Source organism: Crinia signifera, chromosome 3 (genome assembly GCF_055691185.1).
Source record: "Crinia signifera chromosome 3, ASM5569118v1, whole genome shotgun sequence".
Lineage (NCBI taxonomy): Eukaryota > Metazoa > Chordata > Amphibia > Anura > Myobatrachidae > Crinia > Crinia signifera.
In genome coordinates this window covers 99,825,469-99,848,445 of record NC_139219.1, presented here as the reverse complement: position 1 = coordinate 99,848,445, position 22,977 = coordinate 99,825,469, and the positions used below count along the sequence as shown (strand labels likewise).

The 22,977-nt window shown below is 42.1% G+C and overlaps 1 protein-coding gene across 4 annotated transcripts in view; it reads left to right on the top strand.

The window, feature by feature from the left end:
- WDR27 (WD repeat domain 27) overlaps nucleotides 1-22,977 on the top strand; it is a 323,892-nt gene that overhangs the window by 127,175 nt on the left and 173,740 nt on the right. For 3 of the 4 annotated variants that reach the window (XM_083176279.1, XM_083176277.1, XM_083176278.1), the window contains 3 exons: nucleotides 2,772-2,869; nucleotides 4,036-4,157; nucleotides 13,601-13,698. In XM_083176279.1, coding sequence (XP_083032405.1) covers nucleotides 2,772-2,869; nucleotides 4,036-4,157; nucleotides 13,601-13,698 — 318 coding nt within the window. The remainder of the gene's footprint in view (nucleotides 1-2,771; nucleotides 2,870-4,035; nucleotides 4,158-13,600; nucleotides 13,699-22,977) is intronic. The other variant, XR_014471639.1, reaches the window with a different exon arrangement.

Sequence of the window (22,977 nt, the reverse complement as noted above, 5' to 3'; positions counted from 1 at the left end):
TTCATAAAAAATGCGACTAAGTGGCAATACAGGTTGAGTATCCCGTATCCGAGTATCCGTTATTCGAATTATTCCGAAAACCATACATTCCAGAAAGTGAAAAAAATAAATATTTTTTTGCTTAAAACTCACTGGGGACATTTGTAACAGCACTATTGGTGACATGATATGTAACTAGCACTATATATGTGCAAGAAAATGATTGCTTGGCATTCAAATTCAATATCTGAGGTAGTACACAAATTTTGTTTCATGTTTTGAAACCTTGTTTTTTGAACAAATAAAATATATTTTTGTGTATTTTATGTGGTAATAAAATATATTTGTGTGTATTTTATGTGTTTATACAGCATACATGCAAGATACTTCAAAATACATAATTGAAATAATAAAATATTCCGAAATACGGAATAATCCGTTATCCAAAATTCTCCTGGTCCCGAGCATTTTGGATACGGGATACTCAACCTGTATTACAATTAAATAAAAGCGTTTATATACCTTTTGGACAGCAGATGTTAGTTCATGCAATGCTACATTTTTGGATATGCACATATGTAGTAACATACAGGATCTCCCTCAGGCTGATGCAATCAGTATACTGATGGCGCAAATGCCAGTGGTCACACCGTCAATACAAACCCGAAAACTATAATACCAACAGGCACATTACACAGGCAACTGGAATCCCAACAATGACAATATACGGACAACATCAAATATCGACAGCAGCAATCCCGACAGGCTGAAATTGAATACCAAGTGGCATTCATAAACATACCCCCCACAGTTCAAAATCCAGACAAAAAACAGGAATGTGTCAGCGGTGTGTTTCTAGCAACACACCAGGACACTGGTGATCTGACTTGCTTTATAATGTATGAATGATCTACATCACCTGGCGTCCTGTGGTGCCGTGCGTCACTTGCTATGGCCTCTACACATGGAGCAATTTTCTAAGCGATCTAGTCAAATTAAATCAGATCGATAGAATAAAAAATGACACAAAATCAGTACATGTGTATACCCCATAACTAACTATATATATTGTGACAAGGAATCACATACACTGGATTGAAACAAAGTCTGATTCTTTATTTGTAGCAGGTAGACAGCATACCAGGATAACAGTTTGGTAATTCTTAGGTTACAGCAATGGCAGGTTTCAGCAGGCTTCACAATACGGGTACTCCAGAGTATACCTAACATAATTGCCACATTCCCCCCAGCATATGACCCAGCCACTAAAAGACCTTGGAAACACTGACCCTCTGCTCTGAAAAAATATATAACAGCAAGCAACAGGTGTTGTTAATTAGCAGACCAAGAATCACAATACAATTTAGGAAACCCAGACTGGCACTCACTTATGGGAAATCTACTAAGATGTGTATTGTACTTCACATGTGATGTTGCTTTGGGCAACCAATCAGATCCTGTCTACTATCTTTTAGAGCAGGGCTGGGCAACACCGGCCCTCCAGATGTTGATGAACTACACATCCCAGCATGCCTTGCATCAGTTTCAGCATGGCCAGATAGCAAAACTAATGCAAAGCATCCTGGGATGTGTAGTTCATTAACATCTGGAGGGCCGGTGTTGCCAAACCCTGTTCTAGAGGGTACTAAATAAATAAGAAGAAGATTCTGATTGGTAGCCCATAGCAACATCACATGTGAAGTACACATTTAGTAAATTTCCCCCACTAGCCCTGCTCTTGCTGCTGTTTAATCCGCATTAAGGTAGTGTTTTCATTAAGGTGCCGCACTTCAAACTTACATGGCTGTAAGGCAAAAAACTAACAGGTCACAGGCATTCACCTCTTTCCATTTCATTGCACTATTGCAATATGGGGCCTAATTCAGACCCGCTCACTAAGCAGTATCCTTTCTCTACTTAGCAAGTGGCAAATGCCACCCACCCTGCAAATGTCCACGCCTGCACGTAAATGGATGTGTACGCTTATACATCCATTTGCATGCTCCCAAGTGAGCTTAGACATGCCTTCAATCTCATGGAGATGCCCAGTGTTTTTTGGGGCACACTCACAGTTTTTGTGGGCACGCTCCAGGAAATACTGGGCATTCTCATGGGACAGCCCCCTGCCTGCCCCGCTCTGTTCAAATGCCTTAGCGAGTGTGATACTCTCCAGAGGCGTTCACGCAGCGTATCTGCACATGCATATTTTCGCCACTACGCATGCACCATCAGTCCCCAGACCAAATTCAGATTTATCCAAGTCAACTTGAATCACCCCCATAGTCTAAGACCCCGTACACATGGGGCTTAAGCACGGATCACTCAGCACACATCGCTGCACACCTGCGATGCAACCACGCTAATAGGCAAAAACGCTGTGATCTTCACTGATCATTCCTTGCAGGCGATGGCGACACGCGGGACCGCACATTGCCATCGATGGGTGTAATACACACTGAGCTCCATTTATAAGTCTAGCCTGATTGAATAGAAATTTGGTAAAACTCGCCCTGTGTGTATGCCCCTTAAATCTATACTCCAGCCAATATCTGATAGTCAAAATTGAATCTAACCAGAATCGCACTTAAATTGTAGCACTCAAGCAGTTAAAAACAAACAAGCAGAACATAATTTGTTCCTATTTAAATATATGTTTATAATTTAGAGTAGCACTTGCTGTTCTTTATTTGAAAATTAACTATGAGTTTGTTCCTCAATGATTTAAATTATAACATGAAAGACAGTTACACTAAAACATACTGTACTAAATATTTTGTACTTTTTATTTTTAGGTATAAACAGAAAAGCATATGTAAACCAGTACAAAAGATGCAGATGGATTCGGCAGTGGAGATTACTGGTCTGTCGGCTGTGAATGATTTTTATTCCTGTATCCTCTTTTAAAAAGAAATAAAAGAATTGTAAAAATATATCAAATATATATTAATACTTGATTGATTAATTATTAAAATGATCCAACAGACCTCCAGTTGCTATGCAACCAGGTTGTCAGGGTCAACACCAAAAAGTTCGACATGCAAAAGTCTGACACATAAAAGGGTTGACGAGTTTTTCAGGAGTTTTGTTGCTATCAATGTCGACACTGGAAATGTAGGCCACCAATTAATGTGCGCTCGCTCTGACTGCCATATTTCAGGCCACTTTAACATTCCCGATTAGAATCCATGTGTGTATGTGAAAAAGAAAAAAAAAATGTCGGAGAAAATTAAAAAAAAAATCCATTTAGACAATCGCCATGTTGATTTTTACTTGTACTGACCCTTTATGTCAACCTTGTGCATGTTGACCTTTTGGTGTCAAGCTATTGTCTATAGACCTATCACCCAGAACCCATGCAACCAGATTGTGTGTCTCCCACATAGAAACATTGCTTGTGCACACCTAAAGCCCTGTACACATGCATCGATTTGCTTTTGATTCGATGTTAGATTTGATTTTCTATTAGATTACTTTTGCATTAGATATCAAATTCGATATCCATTCATGGTACATTCTACACATTTGATTTACTAGATCAAATTTGATATTTCCTTGGCTGCACAGTAGATCTTTCTGTTCGATTTTGTGAAAACGGGATCGCGCATCGAATCGAATGCAGATCGAAAGTGACACAAAAACCATTCGATTTCATTTAGGATTCGATTTGATTTTGCTTGTATAAGCAAAATTGAATTGAAAATCGGGAAAAATCTATGCATGTGTACAGGGCTTCAAACTGTTTGTTTTTAACCTCCTTATTCTATTATTTTCTATAAAGTGTTATATAAATCACTGCTAAATAAATAAATAAATAAATAAATGATAAATGGGGCTATTTCATAACTATAAACTGCTGTCAAATAGTACTGTATTTAAGTTTATATAACAAATGTGAGCAACAATGTTTTGAACATCTCTCACAGAGATGTTGGCACTGAAAGGGTTTATACTGTAAGACTATTGTCATGTATCTGTGGACATGTTTTTGTGTTTTGTTTTAGTAAAAGTTACTTAATTATTACGTACGTTAATTAAACCTGAACAGCGGTCCTTCAGATATTGTACTTGCAGCAGGAAGCAACCGCGCTGTTGAGGTTTTTGATCTTAATGTTGGCTGCAGCATAGCAACGATACCAGATGTCCACCCAAGAGCTGCCCACCAGATCTGCCAAAATAAGGTAACAACCTACAAATCAATTAAGTTTTCCCCAGTTGCCTGGAGGCAAGATAAATATTGGTGCCCCCCTCCCAACACACACACACACACACACACACACACACACACACACACACACACACACACACACACACACACACACACACACACACACAACACCTTATATAAAGATAATGCATGTGTGTAAGTATGTATGTTATATTTAAAATAAAGAGAGAGTAATATTGAAGGCTTTCAAAAATAAAGAGAGAGTAATATTGAAGGCTTTCAATTAACTGATTTAAATTTGAAGGGGAGGAGAGGTGCCCCCTTGGGAGCAGGAGCCCAGCGGCAGATGACTCCATTGCCTCCCAGAGTTATGCCTTTGCTTCAAATCTAGTGTTTAGCATTAAAACACAAAAATTATATTTTCCTGAGAAATGTGCTCAGTATCCACGTATTATTGAATGTTATTATTTACATTTTGTGACTATGATTTGTCTTAATATAATCACATTATCCTTGGCATTTAAAACAACATTGGGTACTTGTTTCCTAGCACGGCCACAACGATCATAATCGCGGTCATCGGGGGTAAAATCGGGGCCATCGCGGGCATCGCATGCGCAAAAAAATCGGGTGCGATGGGCCAGCCGCGATGCCCGCGATTTCCCCATAGAGAACAATGTTAAATGCCTCAATTTACCCGCGATGACCACGATTTCCCATAGGAAACAATGTGAAATGGCTCAATTTACCCAAATTATCATAGGAACAATGGTAAATGGGCCAAAAACACCCCTGAACATTGAAATGTCCCCCCAAAAGTAGTTTACGCCACCACGTGATCAACGTGAAACCCGAAGCGTGGCGAGCGGCGGCGGTACGCGTCCTCCGACCTTTTCATACCCCTACTATCCACTAGGGCGTGAAGTTGAGAATAGAATAGTGTGGCGAGCGCAGCGAGCCACCGAGCCCGAAGCGTGGCGAGCGAAGCGGATACCTGTGAAGCCCGCGAAGGGACGCGTTTACCTGTGAAGGTATCCGCGTCCCCTCGCGGGGCACGCTGCGCTCGCCACGCTTCGGGCTCGGTGGCTCGCTGCGCTCGCCACACTATTCTATTCTCAACTCCACGCCCTAGTGGAGAGTAGGGGTATGAAAAGGTCAGAGGACGCGTACCGCGGGGTGGCGTGAACTACTTTTGGGGGGACATTTCACTGGTCAGGGGGGTTTTTTGGGCTTTCTGGCCCATTTACCATTCTTCCCTATGATGATTTGGGTAAATTGACCCATTTAACATTGTTTCCTATGGGAAATCGGGGTAATCGCGGGTAAATTGAGGCATTTAACATTGTTCCCTATGGGGAAATCGCGGCCATCGCGGGTGGACCATTTAAGCATTTTTAGGCGCACACGACGCGACCGACCCGATTTTTCACTGTTTTCAATGCATTTCAATGGAAAAATCGGGGGCATTGCGTCGGTCGCGTCGCAGGCCACTAAAATTACCCCCGATGGCCAAGATTTGTGGCCGTGCTAGGAAACAAGTACCCAACATTGTAATTTTGTGTTCAGATTGTTGGTTCATATGTTTTGGGGTAGTTAAATGATATCACTGGTTATTATAATATTGTTATCATGCCTTAAGGTGCCCATACACGCTCCGATTCCGGCATCCATTGCATCGCATTGCATGCCTTGTGCATGTCTTGTGCATGTGATGTGATGCGATGCGATAAAAAGCAAGTACAAAAAGTATGTGCAGCACATACTTTTTGTACTGTGCAATGAGGTGCCGCGGGAGTGCGCACCTCAAAGCACACATCGCACCGCCGGAATCGGAGCGTGTATGGGCTCCTTTAGATAATGATGACAGTATTGCAACTAGAATTTACAACCCCAGTATTAAAATTAAGGTTGGACAACATTTATTGGATAAAAACATCCAGGGGTACAACTTATGAATGATACATAATTAAGCCCAAAGTGGAATTGAAGTAAAAATTTCAAAAGGGGACAAACACAGGTATTATGTGGTATATATATATATATATATATATATATATATATATATATAGACAGTAGTAGCGGACCGGCACTCCTCCCTTGAAAGTATTCTGCTGTCGTGCCTTCCGATACAAGTAACTACGTTAGAGGAAGAAATGGCGGCACTGGCAGTCTTGTTGAGGAAAATCAATGCATTTAATTCACATCACAGCAACCAAACGTGCATAGGTGTCCGACGTTTCGGGGTGGTATCCCCGTTTTCAAGGTGCAGAAAAACAACAGCATTACATGTGTTAGGACTCCTACCTTTATGGGGTAGAAGATCTGAAGGCGGGAGCCCGTTCTCTGCGGCGGCGTCCGGCGTATGACCGGAAGTGGTCAGTGCTCACCTTCCGGCTCTTCCGCCGGGAGCGCTTGTCGCAGGTAACCCAGGCAACCTGCATAAACAAAGTGGAGTGTGCATGAGTGAGGCATGTACAGTGTCAAAATACAGAACGTGTAAGTGTAGACAACATTTAGATATAAAAAACGATTTAAAAGGTATCTCTCTGTGGCTCTGTATGGCCGTTGCTTGCAGCTTCACTGCCGTTAGTACTATTTAATGCACTTTTCAAGCATAGCATTGTATTTCAAACAGAAGTCGACAGCCGTGTCAACATTGCGATACATGATGTTCCTGCTCGCGGAATCCGCTGTGAAATACAGCGAATATCGCAGGCAGTGTCACAGTGATATATGTTTGCAAATATTGTTAACTATTTTTAAGTATTATTAACTCAGAATGGGAGAAGGGGACTTTGGGGAGTGCATAAAATTAACGCTGGGCCAGTTCATGCATTCTTGATGCCTTCAAATGGTGTTGTTCAATCAGAAGACATTCCATGGCATCCTTTCGTTCATTCCCTGTGGAAAGATGGTTTTCAATTTAAATATCCATCGTGCTTCGGATTGAAGCAACCGGGTGTCCCTGTCGCCACCTCGAAGTTGTGCCGGTATATGCTGTATGATTATATGTTTAAGATCGTTCAAAGAGTGGTCCATCTCTGCGAAGTGCCTGGCTACTGGATGTTCTGACACCTTTCCTTTTGCTTTGTTATTCAATGCGGTTTTGATGGTGGACCGATGCATTGCCGCCCGTTCCTTAAAGGGCCTAATGGTTTTACCCACGTACCCCTTATCGCACGGGCAGGTTAGAAGATATACCACGAATGCCGTGGAGCATGTGACTACTTCATGGATCTTGAAGGTGCCAGGTGCTGATTTAATTGTGAATGAGGAGCCAGTTCTCATATGGTGGCACGTCGTGCATTGGATGCATTTATAGCACCCAGGTGCTTTTGTTAGAAATGTGTTTCCACTTGTCGTTTGTTTAATACTAGCAGCAAATCCGGTAATGTCCGTATGGACCACCATGTCCTTGATGTTTTTGCTTCTAGTGAAGCACGTCATGGGTCTCTTGTTCTTAAAACACGGGAGTCCTTTGTCAGTACTGACAATAGGCCAAAGTGCCCGGGTGGCCCTGGGTATGACTGGGCTTGCAGTGGAATACTTGCTGGTCCAGGTGATAACTTGGTTGGTGGTACGTGGCTGTCCATCTAGGAGGGTTTGTCTAGGTGTGTTGAGAACTTCCAACTTCTGTCGTTCCAGTATTTTGCAGTCATAGCCCCTATTGCTAAATCTCTGGACAACTCTGTCCAGTGCTTCCTCCACCATTTCAGGGTCACTTGTGATCCGGGCACTGCGTATTAGCTGTGACTTGGAGAGGCCCACCTTCAGGGCTTTGGGATGATGGCTGGAGGCTTTTAATAGAGTGTTTTTACTGGATGGTTTGTAGTAGACTGTGGTACTTAGTCTACCCGCATTAAGAGTTACGAGTACATCCAGATAATTGATTGATTTCTCCTCAATTTGTGAGGTTACCCGGATAGGCGAGTCCCTCTCATTGATGAATCTTATCAGATCTTGAAGAGCGTCTTTCCTGCCCTGCCACAGCAGGAAGACGTCGTCTATGTAGCGACAATAGCTGTATATGTTGCTCGCCCATCTGTCATCGGAGAAATACATCAATTGCTCCTCCTGTTGCATGAAAACATTCGCGTACGATGGGGAGACATTGCTCCCCATCGCACACCCACTTGTCTGAAGGTAATACTCTCCGTCGAACAGAAAATAATTCCTTTTAAGGATCAATTCCAGCAGGCACATAAAGAGATCAATGTCCAATGCCACATTGCCTACGTTGTTTAGGAATCGTCTCATCGCCAGTAGACCTTCACGGTGGGGTATGGCCGTGTAAAGGCTGCAAATGTCCATAGTACATAGCAGGGTATTTTCCCCTACTGTGTCATTTTGTTGTAACCGTTTCAAGAAGCTGGTCGTATCTTTAATATGATTGGGTTGTTTCAGAATCAACGGTTGGAGGATACCATCCAGAAATGCTGATATTGGATGATACAGGCCATTCCTGGCAGATATTATTGGCCTGCCAGGAGGGTGCTCACTGTTCTTATGCATTTTCGGCACCGTAAAGAATACCGGGCAAATGGGGAATTTCTGCTTCAAGGCTGCTGACAATTTAGTGGAGATTTTGCCACTCTTTTGGGCTTCGTCTAAGACAAGGTCTAGCTCCTTCTTATATTCTGCGGTGGGATCGTTAGACAATTTGCAGTATGTGCTGGAGTCGCTCAATTGATTAAGGGCCTCTGCCCGATAGTCATTGGTGTTCATAATGACTATCCCTCCGCCTTTGTCGGCTGGGCGCACCACGATGTTTTTGTTGCTGCCCAGAGTGCGGAGGGCCAGTTGCTCGTCACGTGACATGTTGGCATGTGTGACCGTAGTGGCTTTGGTGTATTTCGTGACTGAGTCATCCAGCAACCTCATAAAAGTCTTTATGGACGGGTTCGTGGAGGATGGGTCGTATTTTGAACTCTTCCGAGAGTTAATAAACGTTTGGTGCGTCTCCACAGGAACAGAATTTGTAGAGTTTTGGAAGTGCTCCCCAAGTCTTAGTTTACGCCCTAATTTGTAGGAATCAATGCCCCATTGTAGCTCGTCATGTTGATGGGTGGGAATGAAAGAAAGTCCTCTTTGTAATGCCGATTCCTCAGCTGGGGTGAGGGTATGGGTAGACAAATTAAATATTACCGATTCCTCGGTGTTGATCTTATCGGGGTGCCTTTTGTTTTGTCCCCCCCTGCGGGTGGCCTGCCTCTTCCTCTGGCCACCGGGGTGGGTGCGCTGGGTGGGTTCCCTAAAGGGGCAGCCGTAAGATTTTCCGGGACTGAGTCCATATCATTAACGGCAAACTCACTGTCACTGTTGGACGTGGCAGTTTCCCGACCTTGGCCCTCGCGTCTGCGCCGCCAGTGGTGTTTCGCCCTGGCATTGTAGGGTCGTTGCGTGGCCTGTTCGCCTCCCATAGCCCAACGGTAGACTTTGTTACTATCATAGTCCTCAACAACCGCCGCATATTTGGACCGTTTGAATTTGACCAGGTCACGGTGGTATTTATCGACCTGGCTTTGTAATTTAGTGAGCCACTGTTGAGTCGTGTCCTCTTGTGCTGCTGCTCTAAACAGTGGTTCAACTTGTCCTATCTTAGTCTTAGTGATCGCCAGTTCACGTCCCGCTTCTTCGATCACCAAAAGGACCAGGTCCAAGCTGCATCTGTTGAGTATCCCCACCCATTTGCTGCAGAATTCAGGATTGTAACGCCCGATGGTCGGGACGTTACGAATCCTGAATCCCCGGGGGATCATTTTTTCTCTAAAATAGTCTGATAGCGCTATGCCATGCAGTTGAAAATCAGATTCCCTTTTCTTCAATCTGATCAGCTGTTGGAACAGGTCCTCCGCCCCTTTATTATCCTCCTGTGATGACAATTTGTCAGAGAACAGTACCCTGGGTATTTCATCCTCTGAAAAAGTGTATGTGTAACCCTTGGACAGGTTAATATTAGAATATCCCCGTGCCTCATCTCCTTGTTGCATATTGCAGGTAACGTTGAGTCGTAGTCAACGCGTGTCTGTGTCGCCTCTTTTAATTGCAGAGTGTAAAGCGTAGTGCTGCACGGCAATCAGCCAGTTTGAGGGCCACTGGGATACTGATAAACAACAGTGATAAGTGTCCGTGAAGAATAAAGCCTCCCTGTTATAGTGGCGGTGCTGGTGTGTCGACCAGGAGCTGTCAACACTCCGTGAAGTAAACAGGTGCTCAAGATTAAAACGTTGCTCCGTCTTCTGCTTATTAATAGGTATAAACAAGTAAATACTGTGTATATATATATATATATTTATGTTTATATTAACCCCCCCCCCTGCAGTTACCCATTGACCAAGTTTATACTGTCTTTACCTTGTGTATTGACAGTGCAATAAATTTCCCATGCAGTTTGTGGCCAGTAATAACAAGTGGGAGTGGGCCCCACTTTCTAATGTGACCCCGGCTCCCCCCAAAGGCTTAATCCGGCCCTGCCGGGCATTATAGTAGATGAAGGTGCATGAGTTCAACCTAATGAATAATAATAATAATAATAACAGTATCTGCCTTCTCCCTTGAGGAGGATGAGCCCTAGAAGCTATGTGACAAAGATGAGGATCAGAGAGACTATATCACAGGATAGGGGCTTGGTGTGAAATATATAACAGGATTACAGTAGAAGTTGCTGAATTCTTTATTCTTCCTAACAGTATGGCAGAGTAGGCACATTTGGTTGTGACCACTTCTCCAGGAAAGCCCTAAATAAGTAATTCTTCGAATGTAAATGTTCGGGTTTAGTACGTGTGTGTGTGTGTGTGTGTGTGTGTGTTCTGTGTATATTTACATCTGGACAACACCCTCTAAGGCAGTGGTTCCCTACCATTTTTATTTCTCCCAAACCACTCAATTAGGCTACCCCCTCATCTAAATTGGAAATATCCACTCCACAGTATTTGGGAGTGGAGTGGAATGGAAGTAAGTGATATGCGTATCCTTATGCGTATCTCTATATTAAGGAGTAGCGGGGGAGTACTGTGCAGTCAGGAATCGGGCCCCTCTGTGTCTAGTCGCTGGCTGTGTACTGTCTCTGGCGTTCCTGCTAATGCCTGTAGGATTACTGCCGCTGCTTCCTTCAGATAAATAAATGAATGAATAAACAGCATCGCTCAGAGTCTTGTGAGTAGAAAATGTATTCAAAAAGTGGGGACATAATCAGGCCAACGTTTCGGGGGCTCAAACGACTCCTTTGTCAAGGCATGTACATTGCCTTGACAAAGGGGTCATTTGAGCACTGAAATGAAGCTTGAGGTGCTAGGTGCCTCTGGTGCGGCCTAAGCCAGGGGAGCCTGAAAATTAACTCTCACTTTCAGGAGGCATTTTTACCCTTTACCCCTGCCTTATGACTAGGGAAGGGTACATTTTTCATGTGTGTGTGTGTGTGGGGGGGGGGTGTTTGCACTACACCTCATAATTTTCTGTTTTTGTTGGTCACCTTTTTGTGGGGCTTTTGGGCATGGCCAACCCTGGGGACAATGGGATGACCCTGAGCCGTAAGGAGGAGGGGTGTCCAACGGCCCTTGCCCTTTCGGGTGTTGGGTCCCTCTAAGTTTCTGCATGAAGGGATCCACAAACCCTTTTCCCCCTTAGTGGATCTTTTGGCTTTGAGGGCTTTGGAGAGTAATGAGGCACTTCTCCTTTTGGAGAGGGTCCAAGGCATTTATTTTTCATGTTCACTGGGTGATGAAGCCACGCACCTCTGGCTTTAAGTGTAAAAAAAAAAGAGAGAAATAGAGTGTTAAAAAGTAGCTACTTACTTGAAATGACTTAATTATGACTAAGCTGCTCTAATTTGTTATAAATGTAATGCAATACAGTATAAAAAGCATTAGTAATGTATTTCTGAGGTCAAATTCTTATTGGATTGGTATCTTCTGAACAGTTCAAAGAATATGTAAGAGTATGCTAAAGTACAGCCTGATCTGGTAAAACACTTAGCTGTTTTGAGATGCTCACATATCGCTTACAACACGTGTGCAACCATTCTGCTACTGGTGTTCCATTCTTTTGCTCAGTCAGCTGAGAGATCTTGGCCTGGGTAAGCACTGCATGCTGTCAAAACTGTGGACACATGAGATCTCTTGAGGCTGAAAGTGGAGGCAAAAATTTCTGTGGTTTAGAAAGGAAACTTAAACTTGTTTTTCTTATGTCAAGAAAACTATTAATGGATCTTATAAATCATTTTTTAGACAAATGCATTAGAGTTGCATATGAGAACATTCTGATCTGAAAAGTAGTCCTTGATTGCACATACAGTAAATTTACAGATTTTCGGGACTATATATTGCGCGAAGAAGTAGTTTAGATGCTATACAGATTCCAGAATACTCTCCCAAGCACTACCATTTCCTTAATACACTAGCTGTTTAAAGCTAGTTTATGTAAGATTAGAAGTTTATAAACATGATTTTCTATATTTTTAAATGTTGTTTCTTTGCTTGCCCTCATATTCTGAAAGTGTACTTTATATTAGTTGACAAGAATTAAGCCTGATAACACAAAGATGTTTGATTCTGAATCAGGTGGATCTTTTTTTGCATTTCCAGAGCCATAACTAGACATTTGAGTCCACTGTGCTAGGAAGAGAATTGGCACCACCCCCTTTATTCCAATAGGGGTTTTGTTTTTTCTCCTCGTTTGGAGTGGCATGACAAATTTGATTCCAGATAAAGCCAATTCCCATGCTATGATGCCACTTCCTACAGTATATATGTATTACATAATATTTAAACATAATTACTCTTTATACCAAAATTCGTACACTTAACTTTAAAGATATTTTTTAACCAGTTACAATACCCTTTAGTAAAAAAACACATTTCAATAAACTGCCATACCCAGGATTTGAACCCATAACCTGTTGCATTCCAGTCAAATATGATCAGCATTACAATTGGGCAAATCTATGTACTGTGTGTGCAGCACACAGCCAATCCCGTACATTACACATTGTAATGGCATGCGATGCGGCGTGATATTAAAATTGTACAGTGCGGCTCTTAGGACCCAAAAATCGGGTCCCATCTTATACCTTAATTAGTGGTATGTGATGGCATAAGATGGGCGCCATGCTAGGAAACAAGTACCGAAAACAATTTCAAACATGTTAAACCATCTCAGGCATATTCTAAACACCATTAGGAACAAAGATTAATACAAATATTCACGTACTACAGTAAGTATTAAATGACTTTGGTGGTGTCTTCTATGCAGAAGTTTTGTAAATACATCTAAAATGTATCCAAAATGGCATGTTTGGTCTTTGTTTCTTGATTAATATTAAACTGTGTTTAGTGTGTTTCTTGTTTTCTTCTCTTTTCTTAAACATATATGGCTAGCAATATTTCTATTGATAGTATTAAAAGTATTTTACCTTTTGCTTTTTCACACTTTTTTACAATTTCCTCTTTATTTACACAGGGCTCTGCATTTAGCACTCAGACAGCTGAAGCTTACAATCTCTTTGTGACTATGGCCATTGGTGATAGCCTAAAATTATGGGATATTAGGATTTTGCGGTAAGAGTTAAAAGCAAAAACTTAATTTTTTTGCATTGTATTCTACACAATTTGAAAGCATTATTATTGGCACAACAAAAAGTTCGAAATTACTGTACCAGCTTACACATTTTCCTAACTCGCACAACTAATTGGACCGGCTTCAGTCAGGCTTTCGTTCCCAACACTCCACAGAGACAGCACTGTCTAAAGTAGTAAATGATCTGGTCACTGCTAAGTCTAAGGGCCACTACTCACTTTTTATTATTCTAGATCTCTCTGCTGCTTTTGACACTTTTGACTATACACTTCTCATACAAACACTACAATCCGTAGGTCTTAAGATACAGCCCTTTCTTGGTTCTCATCCTACCTATCTAACCACTCCTTCAGTGTTCGTTTCTCTGATTCCACCTCCTCTTCGCTACCTCTATCACTTGGAGTACCTCAGGGTTCAGTCTTAGGTCCTCTGCTGTTCTCAATCTATTACAAAGTAGTGATGCTTTTGCGCTACTGGATAAATGTAATGCTGAATATATTTGCTGAATAGAAAGAGAAATGAATCCGGACACACTGCTTGAACTATGACAACTTTATATCATTAAAATTTAATCACATAAAATACAGTTCACATAAAAGAAAAAATAATAAAAAATAAATAAAAAATAAAAATTGTCAGTACCTGGGTATGTTGTGGACCCGAGCGTGGGACAGGATCGGTTGGGGACCGCAGGATAGCCGGATGGATGTAGGTCTTTCTCATAGGCCAGTCAGAGGTAGATGAATACACAGGATGCCGGAAGATCTCCCTGGAGCTATAGACTGCTGAAGGTAGCCAGTGGGAGCATGGAGGACTTAGAGGCTGGCAGCTCGAGGTGTATGGAGGCCTGGAGGCTGGAGGTACACCGAGCTGAAGACGGAGGACACACAGGAGGTTGCAGCGGAGGTTGCACTGTCGCAGGAGACCGGAGGTGCACAGGTGTTGGCAACGGAGGGTGCACTGGAGCAGGAAACTGGAGGTGCACAGGTGTTGGCAACGGAGGGTGCACTGTAGCAGGAAACTGGAGGTGCACAGGTGTTGGCAACGGAGGATGCACTGTCGCAGAAGACTGGAGGTGCACAGGTGTTGGCAACGGAGGGTGCACTGGAGCAGGAAACTGGAGGTGCACAGGTGTTGGCAATGGAGGGTGCACTGTAGCAGGAAACTGGAGGTGCACAGGTGTTGGCAACGGAGGGTGCACTGGAGCAGGAAACTGGAGGTGCACAGGTGTTGGCAACGGAGGGTGCACTGTAGCAGGAAACACAGTTAATGTGGTAACCAGGTTGGGGAGCACAGAACGTTGATCCTTCCAACGGAATGACAAACGAAGCTCTGGTACCAGCCTGCTGCAGGCTGAAGCCTTTTATCCCCCTGGGAGAACTGCAATTGGCTGCAGCTCCTGGACTGGTAATTCCATTGGTGGGCTCCGGAAAGATGGCTGCCATTTGAGGACATTGCAGCCCTCTCAGCTCAGCCCCTGACCCGGTGCCTGTTGGTGATCCTCCCACAGGCTACCAGAGGTACTGCTGGGTTAACCCACTCTCCCCCGCTGCTCAGCATGCAGCAGCGTGACCCTGCTCCTGGCCCGACGTTCCCCCGCAAGTCACAGCCCGCCGGAGGAACGGGCCGTGACAAAAAATAAAGAATGTTATACAATAGTAGTGGTCAGTCCATACGGAACAACATTAAGAAGTCTCCGGTTAATAAAATTATGCAATGAACAACAATGCAATTAGCAGCAGTAATTGGGCAGTTCAATATATGGTAAAGGAATCCGCACATTAAGGGCATATGTAGTGCAATGAGCCAATCCTTTTTAACATGGAAGTGTAACACGCATAAGTATTCCGTTGGCAAAGATAGTCTGTTAGCACAGGTATAGATGTTTTTTACCCTTGCAAGGTAGGAATAGGGAGCTGGAAGACGGTCACTTGCTCACCTAATATTGCGGTGTCCAGTTCTCGTTAGGCGGAGAAGTTCATACAGCTCTGCGGCTGTTTGTAGATAAAAGCCGGAAATTGATATGCATGCTGTACGGGTCCGAAATCACCAGCCACAATCACTGGCAATAGATACTGCTCGTGCCGCCTCTGTAGTTTTTGCAAGCACTTTAAATTTTAAATATGGTGTGTAGCGTGGTTCGGCAGGGTCTGATCAAACAGACAGGAGATCCCACAAAGAAAGGAGATGACCTCAACGCGTTTCGTAACACCTTGTGTACGGGAAACTTTCTCAAGATCTGTCTTCTCGCCACCTCATACTAAATATTTCTAAAACAGAATGAACTATATTAAATATATTTATTTCCAATAAATAGTAGTTACCAACCATATATCACTATAGCGGTTGAGAATATGACAATCACTCCTACCACTCAAGCTCACTATCTAGGTGTCATTCTTTACTTAAAACAAGTTGTTTGTCAATGGAAAAAAAGAGGGGCCTAGGTCCAGACCATTTATTACTACCACTACACGCATTGTCACGGAAGAGTGGAGTTCCGAAATAAATGAGATCGGGAGTCTATGAGATTTTTTTTAATCAAGTTTCTTTTATTGAAGCATTACAGATCAATATAATATAAGTACAGTGTGTACAGAAGTAAAGACACAGTTCACTTAAAACAAGTTGTTTGTCAACGGAAAAGAAAATAATATACGACATTTTCACGGTGCAATAGCATTCCATTGAAGATGTCAATGAACATACAGTAAATAAAATAAAATAGAAAAATTATATATAATGAGAATCACAAGAGGGGCCTGGGTCCAGGCCATTTATTTCCTCCACTACACGCACTGTCATACTTGGAAGAGTGGAGTTCTGAAATAAACAGTATTCTATGAGATTGGGGGTCAAAGGACTTTCATCAGGCTGCATCCATCTGCGGAATGCTCTCCCATGCACAATAAGATTCCCCTCCAGTCTCCAAACCTACAAGCGTTCCCTGAAAACTCAACTTTTCAGGCAAGCTTATCAAATTCCAGAACCAGCCACTTAACCTTCATATTCCGTTCCTATCTAATCACATCACCGTCGATGGGACCACCCAGCTCATACACAAAGTCACTGGAACATGCCTCCTATGCGTTTTGTCACTCAATTGGACTTTGAAGTCCAATTGAGTGATGAAACACATAGAGGCGTGTTCCAGTGACGTTCTGTGCGAGCTGGGTGGTCCCATCGATGGTGAACCGGGAGTTGTCGGGCTCTGGTGCGGCGTATAAGAAAGACTGTCCCATGCCATTGTGATATCGCTGGCAAGTTGTTCATTCAAAACTTTACTTGTATGTGAGCTATTATTTTATTATATACATTTTTTACCTTATTGCTCATTGTGCGCATCTCCTATTCTTTGTATATATATATATATATATATATATATATATATATATATATATATATATATATATATATATATATATATATATATATATATATATATATATTGAAGAAAAAGGTGTAGAGGTGCGCTCAGAGGATAGTTTCACCAATCAACAATTGGGGAAATATAAAACATTTATTACATACAGTAAAACAATTAAAAATACTTTCGTAAAAGAGCTTCTCATTTGAAGTCAATTATACAATTTTACAATTTCATGGTGTGTCATTATCATCCAATACAACTTTGATCATAGGTGTTGAAAGATCACGCAGAACCCTACGCGTTTCGTCCACTAGGGACTTCTTCAGGGGTAATACACCAGGATCTAAAAAGGGAGTGGTGAAACAATGCCGTAAGGAGATGGAATTTAACCAAGAAAGTTTGTTTAAGGAGGATATTTTCTCAAAGCATGGAGGACCGGAGGAAGAGACAAAAAGAGGAGAACAAGAGGAGAAAGGATGTGGGTGGTTCCTCCCAGGGAACTGTAGAAAAAGTTTAAGTAGGGATTTCCCAGAGTCACCCTAGTGAAAATCAGGGGTAGAAAATGAACATACCTATGGATATAGTATACCTTGGTTCGATACAAGTGGCATATAGTAAATAACCCTTTTGGGAATTAAAGAGGGAGATGTGGTCACAATAGTTATTCCGGTGACCCTGTGATACTCCACTTAGTGATGGGTATAAAGGAATCTGTAAATTAATACAGTGTGAATGAATGAGTACATACAACTCCATCGTCAGTGGGTTCAATTTTCCAATAATAACATCATAAAGACTACAAGACATATAATAGGTCTCTATAAACGTATAAACATCTTAATATATGGCCCAATCGTCAAGGTGGGGTATAGTGGGTAAACATATATAACTGTACATCCAGTACGGTGCAACATCTCTATGAATCGTTGGTATTACAGGTACTTGAAATATGATACAATGAGAAAGGAAATGTACATACCGAATCGAGAAGCACAAAAAACACCTCCCCGACAGGTGACTTATTTTCCAACTGTACAGTCAATTCTGAATATTATTACATAATAATTGGTTACAAATTTATACATAGGAAAATATGATGCTTGTTAAACACCAGCTGACTGAAATATGTCAACTTAAAAAATATGTCAACTTAAAAAATATATGGCCGCTGGCTTTAATAATCCATAAATGGGTATAAAGGTACATAGAGTACCTGTATATATATATATATGTTAGCTTGTTCACCATATTGGGTTATTAACAGAACATCAGTATATGTTGTAACTAAGATTCACTAAGACAAAACAAATAGTGAATAATACCTCAGTATATGTTATAACTAGAATTCACTGGGACTCACTGGAACAATATATATAGGTAACACTCAATTTTGCCTATTACCAGTGTGGACTTAATGGTGACAGATGTGCATAAATAGTACATACAATATGTCCTATGTTTACAGTGATGCATATCAAACATACTTTGGGCATTACAAAGGGCCATAACATACAGTGGTCAGAAATATACAAGACCAATTGGGTGCAACCTACCTGAATTAGTTAGCCTCAGTCACAATCAGCATGGGGAGAGAAGATAAACCTCTGTGGAGTGAGGCTTTAAATACCCTTCTTAGAGTGACCTCACTTCCGGTTTTTGAATAAGTGATTAAAGATAAACCCAGGTTTTTGAGAAACTGAGGGTGGGGTACAGGGTAATACAGCTGTATAGCCATGGATAAGGCAGACCCAGGCTCTCTAGATCAACAGAGGTGATTAATTAACTATCTAAAGGGAAATATCGCATTTCCGGGAACGCTTTTGCGTTCCATTTTGCGTGTCAGCCCTCTGTTTAGAGTGGCTGATCACGTGCGCGTTAGTTCCGTCCGATAGGAGGCTGGGCGCCATGGTTATCAGGAGGGGGTGGGCATTAAGCCTACTAGGCGTTCCCCTATTGCGTAGCAACCCTCTGACCTTACTACTGGTACGTGGGCGGGGTCTATCTACTGGATGGGCGGCTGGGCGTAACAGGGACCGGGGGAGTGCGTGACTCATCTAATAATCACGTGTGTGTGAGCGCCGGTGCTGAATGGTCAAACCATCCAGCCTATATTAGTAAGCTACTGATATACAACTGCTCACGCTTTGCGTGCCAGTTTGCGTTCCACAGTAACTATGGTAACGCGTGGTATAAGGAAGTGGATAGGAAGTGAAAAAGAAACTTCTGATATTAACTGGGGGATATAATATTCCCTATATAACGATAAGTGTAAATCTTACCTATTATACGTGTAAGGGATGTTGGTGTGATGTAAAGGATATATTATGACAAGGATCCCAGGGGCTCCGTGACATGTAGAATGCACATTTGAACACACTATATGAGCACCTTGGCTAGTGAATGGATGACTACCAATACGCCCATTTGTAAATATAATGACAAAAATAGGGATCAGTGACGTGTGTAATAAACAGTGTGAGCACCTAGGCTAATGGATGGATAACTACCAATATAACCATTTATTAATAATAATCAAAGACTATAATGAGGAATGTGATATATGAATATGTGTAATAGTGGAGACTTCCATTTGTTCTAGTAATGGGGCAATTTAAAGATGGAGGGAACCTTACCCTCGGGGTACATTAATATGTATATGTGGGACACAACCGAGCTAATGGGTGAATGGAAATATAGGTATAATCTAAACTGCACTTAGGTCTCCCGTGTGCAGGGAGGGAGGGGAGAGGGAACTTTCTAGGGGTAGTGCCAGTGCGGGACTATAAGTAAATAGATGGGGGATGGATAAGACCCGACTATAACCCTCTCTAGGTTTATAGCCATCCCTCGAACATAACCTATGTGGTTATGGGTGGAGTGACTTTCTGTACTCAACTCTATATAAAAAAAAAGGAAAAAGGGGAAGAGGAACATTGATTGATTAGGAACAATCAATGTTCCAAACGTCAGGTTTCTAGCCCAATTGGTCCTGTATGTACATATTTTCAAACATCTCATAACAGCCTTCAGATCCATGTATAGAATGGGAAATATAGATAAAGAGAGCAGGAAGTGGGAGAGCTGAATATGTGCCCTTCAGTAGATCTACAAGAAAGACACAATATCAATGTTCTCATTGAGACCATTGGGAGTTAAAGAACCTAAGGTGAATATCCAGAACGTCTCACGTTTGGATAGGGTAAGGTCCCTATTCCTGCCTCTGGGGTTCTGGGGGATATGTTCAAGGACGGTGAAGGAAAAGTTTTTTTCCGGAATGGAACAATGTTTGTGGAGATAATGGCGGGGTAAATTATGAGAAGTTAACTTGTTCTTAATACTTCTAAGATGTTCCTGAATCCTTATTTTAAGCATTCTCTTGGTCTTGCCTATATAATATAGGCCACATCCGCAAGTGATCCTATACACGACATAGTTTGAAACACATGTACAAGATTGATTCAGGGTATAGGATTTATTCTCGATGGTCTTCCACAGGAATGGTTGCTTTTCCATGTACTTGCAACATATGCACTTAGTGCACGGGGTACATCTGATGGTATCCTTTAGAAAGTGGTTCCCCCTTTTCGAAGTAGTTTTATCTATACAGAAATGACTAGGAGCTATTAGGCTTCTCAGATTAGGGGCCCGTCTATAGACCACATTGGGTGAAGGAGGTAGTGTCGGTCCCAAAACTGGGTCTTTTAATAGGATATGCCAATGTTTAGCCAGAACTTTTTGATGCGGTAATTTTCCTTGTTGAATTGGGTGATAAAAGGACGGCATAAGGTTTTTTGAACCCTTTTGTCTGTTTTATCACATAACATTACTTGTCTATCAGATCTTTCGGCTTTTAATCGGGCTTCTTCGATTTTTTCCTCATTGTAGCCGCGTTCAATGAATCTTTCTTTCAGGACTTTCGATTGTTGTGCGAAGTCATGGAGTTCTGTACAGTTCCTTCTGAGTCGGAGGAACTGGGCGTATGGTACTCCGTCTTTCCATTTTGGATGGTGGCAGCTATTATAAGGGATGAAGCTATTGGCATCAACCTCCTTAAAATATGTTTTTGTATTAATAAATTCCCCAGGTATTCCCTTGAGAGTGAGGTCCAAAAAATCGATTTCTTTGTCATTAACCTTTGAGGTGAATTTAAGGTTGTAGTCATTGACCTGAAGATAGGAGTTAAAATCATCAAGACTTGAAGCGTCTCCCTGCCAAATGAATATTAGGTCATCAATATATCTATAAAATAATTTGATGTGTTTTTCAAATCTGGAGCCATAGATGTATACCTCTTCCCACCTCCCCATCAGGAGGTTAGTATACGAGGGGGCGAACTTCGTCCCCATCGCTGTCCCGTTCTGTTGGAGATAGTAAGTGCCGTTGAATTCAAAGTAATTGTGTGTAAGGATGTAACTAATACACTCGATGATGAAATCAACTTCGTTTACGGACTTCTTTGGATCCTTAGATAGGGTCCATTTGACAGCTTCCATTCCTTTTAAGTGCGGGATGGACGAGTATAGAACTTGAACATCCACAGTAAGCCAGTAAAAATCTTCTTGCCACTTGATGGTTTGAACTTTCTGTAGAACGCTTGTAGAATCCTTTAGATGGGATTTGTTGAGTTTCACATAAGGCTGTAAAAGGAGGTCTACAAAGTGTGACAGATTCGCACTGAGAGATTCCACACCTGCCACAATGGGTCTTCCAGGGGGTTTCTTTTTATCCTTGTGGACCTTGGGGAGATGGTAGAATATTGGCATAATGGGGTGTTTCGTATACAGATACTCAAACTCTTTTTTAGTAATCAATTGATTCCTAAGTGCATTTATCAGCAGTATGTATAGTTCCTCCTGAAATTTGGCTGTGGGATCTTCTTCAAGTTTTACATAAGTTGATTGGTCCTCAAGGATGTTTGATGCCTCTTTTAGGTAGGCCTCAGTAGTTTGCAGAACTACTGCCCCTCCTTTGTCGGCCCCTTTAATGATTATTTCCTTGTCTTTCTTCAGGGTTTTGATGGCCCGTTCTTCTGGGGTACTCAGATTATTGTTAAATTTGTGGTCTGAAACTTTAAGTTTTTGAAAATCTTCATTCACTGAGTCATAAAAGATATCAATATGACTCCCTCTGGACTCTACAGGGTAGAATTTCGACGGGGGAGCTACTCGGGATAAAGTTTGAATTTCTCCTTCCGGCTCCAAAGTGGGGTTTTTAATGAAGTGTCTTTGTAATGCCAAGTTTCGAATAAATTTATTCAAATCTATGAAAAGGTCGAATTTTTTCACGTGGGTATCCGGTGCGAATTTAAGACCTTTATTTAAAACTGTGATCTGCGTTGCAGGTAGTTGCCGCGCAGTGAGGTCAATAACCCCTGTTTCTGTGACGTTATGCCCGATGTGGCTTTTCTTTTTTTGGGGCTTCTTTCTTCCACCTCTACATCCTCGTCTTCCCCGTTGAGGATTCTTTTCGTGCCTTGGGGTGAATCCATCATACGGTGGAGTTCTTCTTCTCTTTGTAGGATAGGTCGTTGAAGGGCCATATTCCCACCTAAAAAACGTTTGGAGTGTGGTGGGGTAGGAGATGGAGATCTGTAGTTCCTTCTATGGTAATTATGTTCGGACGGGATTCGGTTACGATAGATTTGTTGTCTCCTAGGATCAGATCTATCCCTATAATTCCTAGGGCCTGAAGGGTCTCTAGGTTTTCTACGGCCTGAACGGTCTCGGGGGTGCATATAATAATGATTGGAGTTGGAGGCTTCTTGATTATACACTGGTTGTTGCCATCTAGTGTGGTAATCTCTTCTCGTATTCCTACGTGATTTAGTTTCTTCTACAAAACGGGAGTCCCGCTGATGGTAGTTGGAATATATGGGGCCTTCATAGAATTT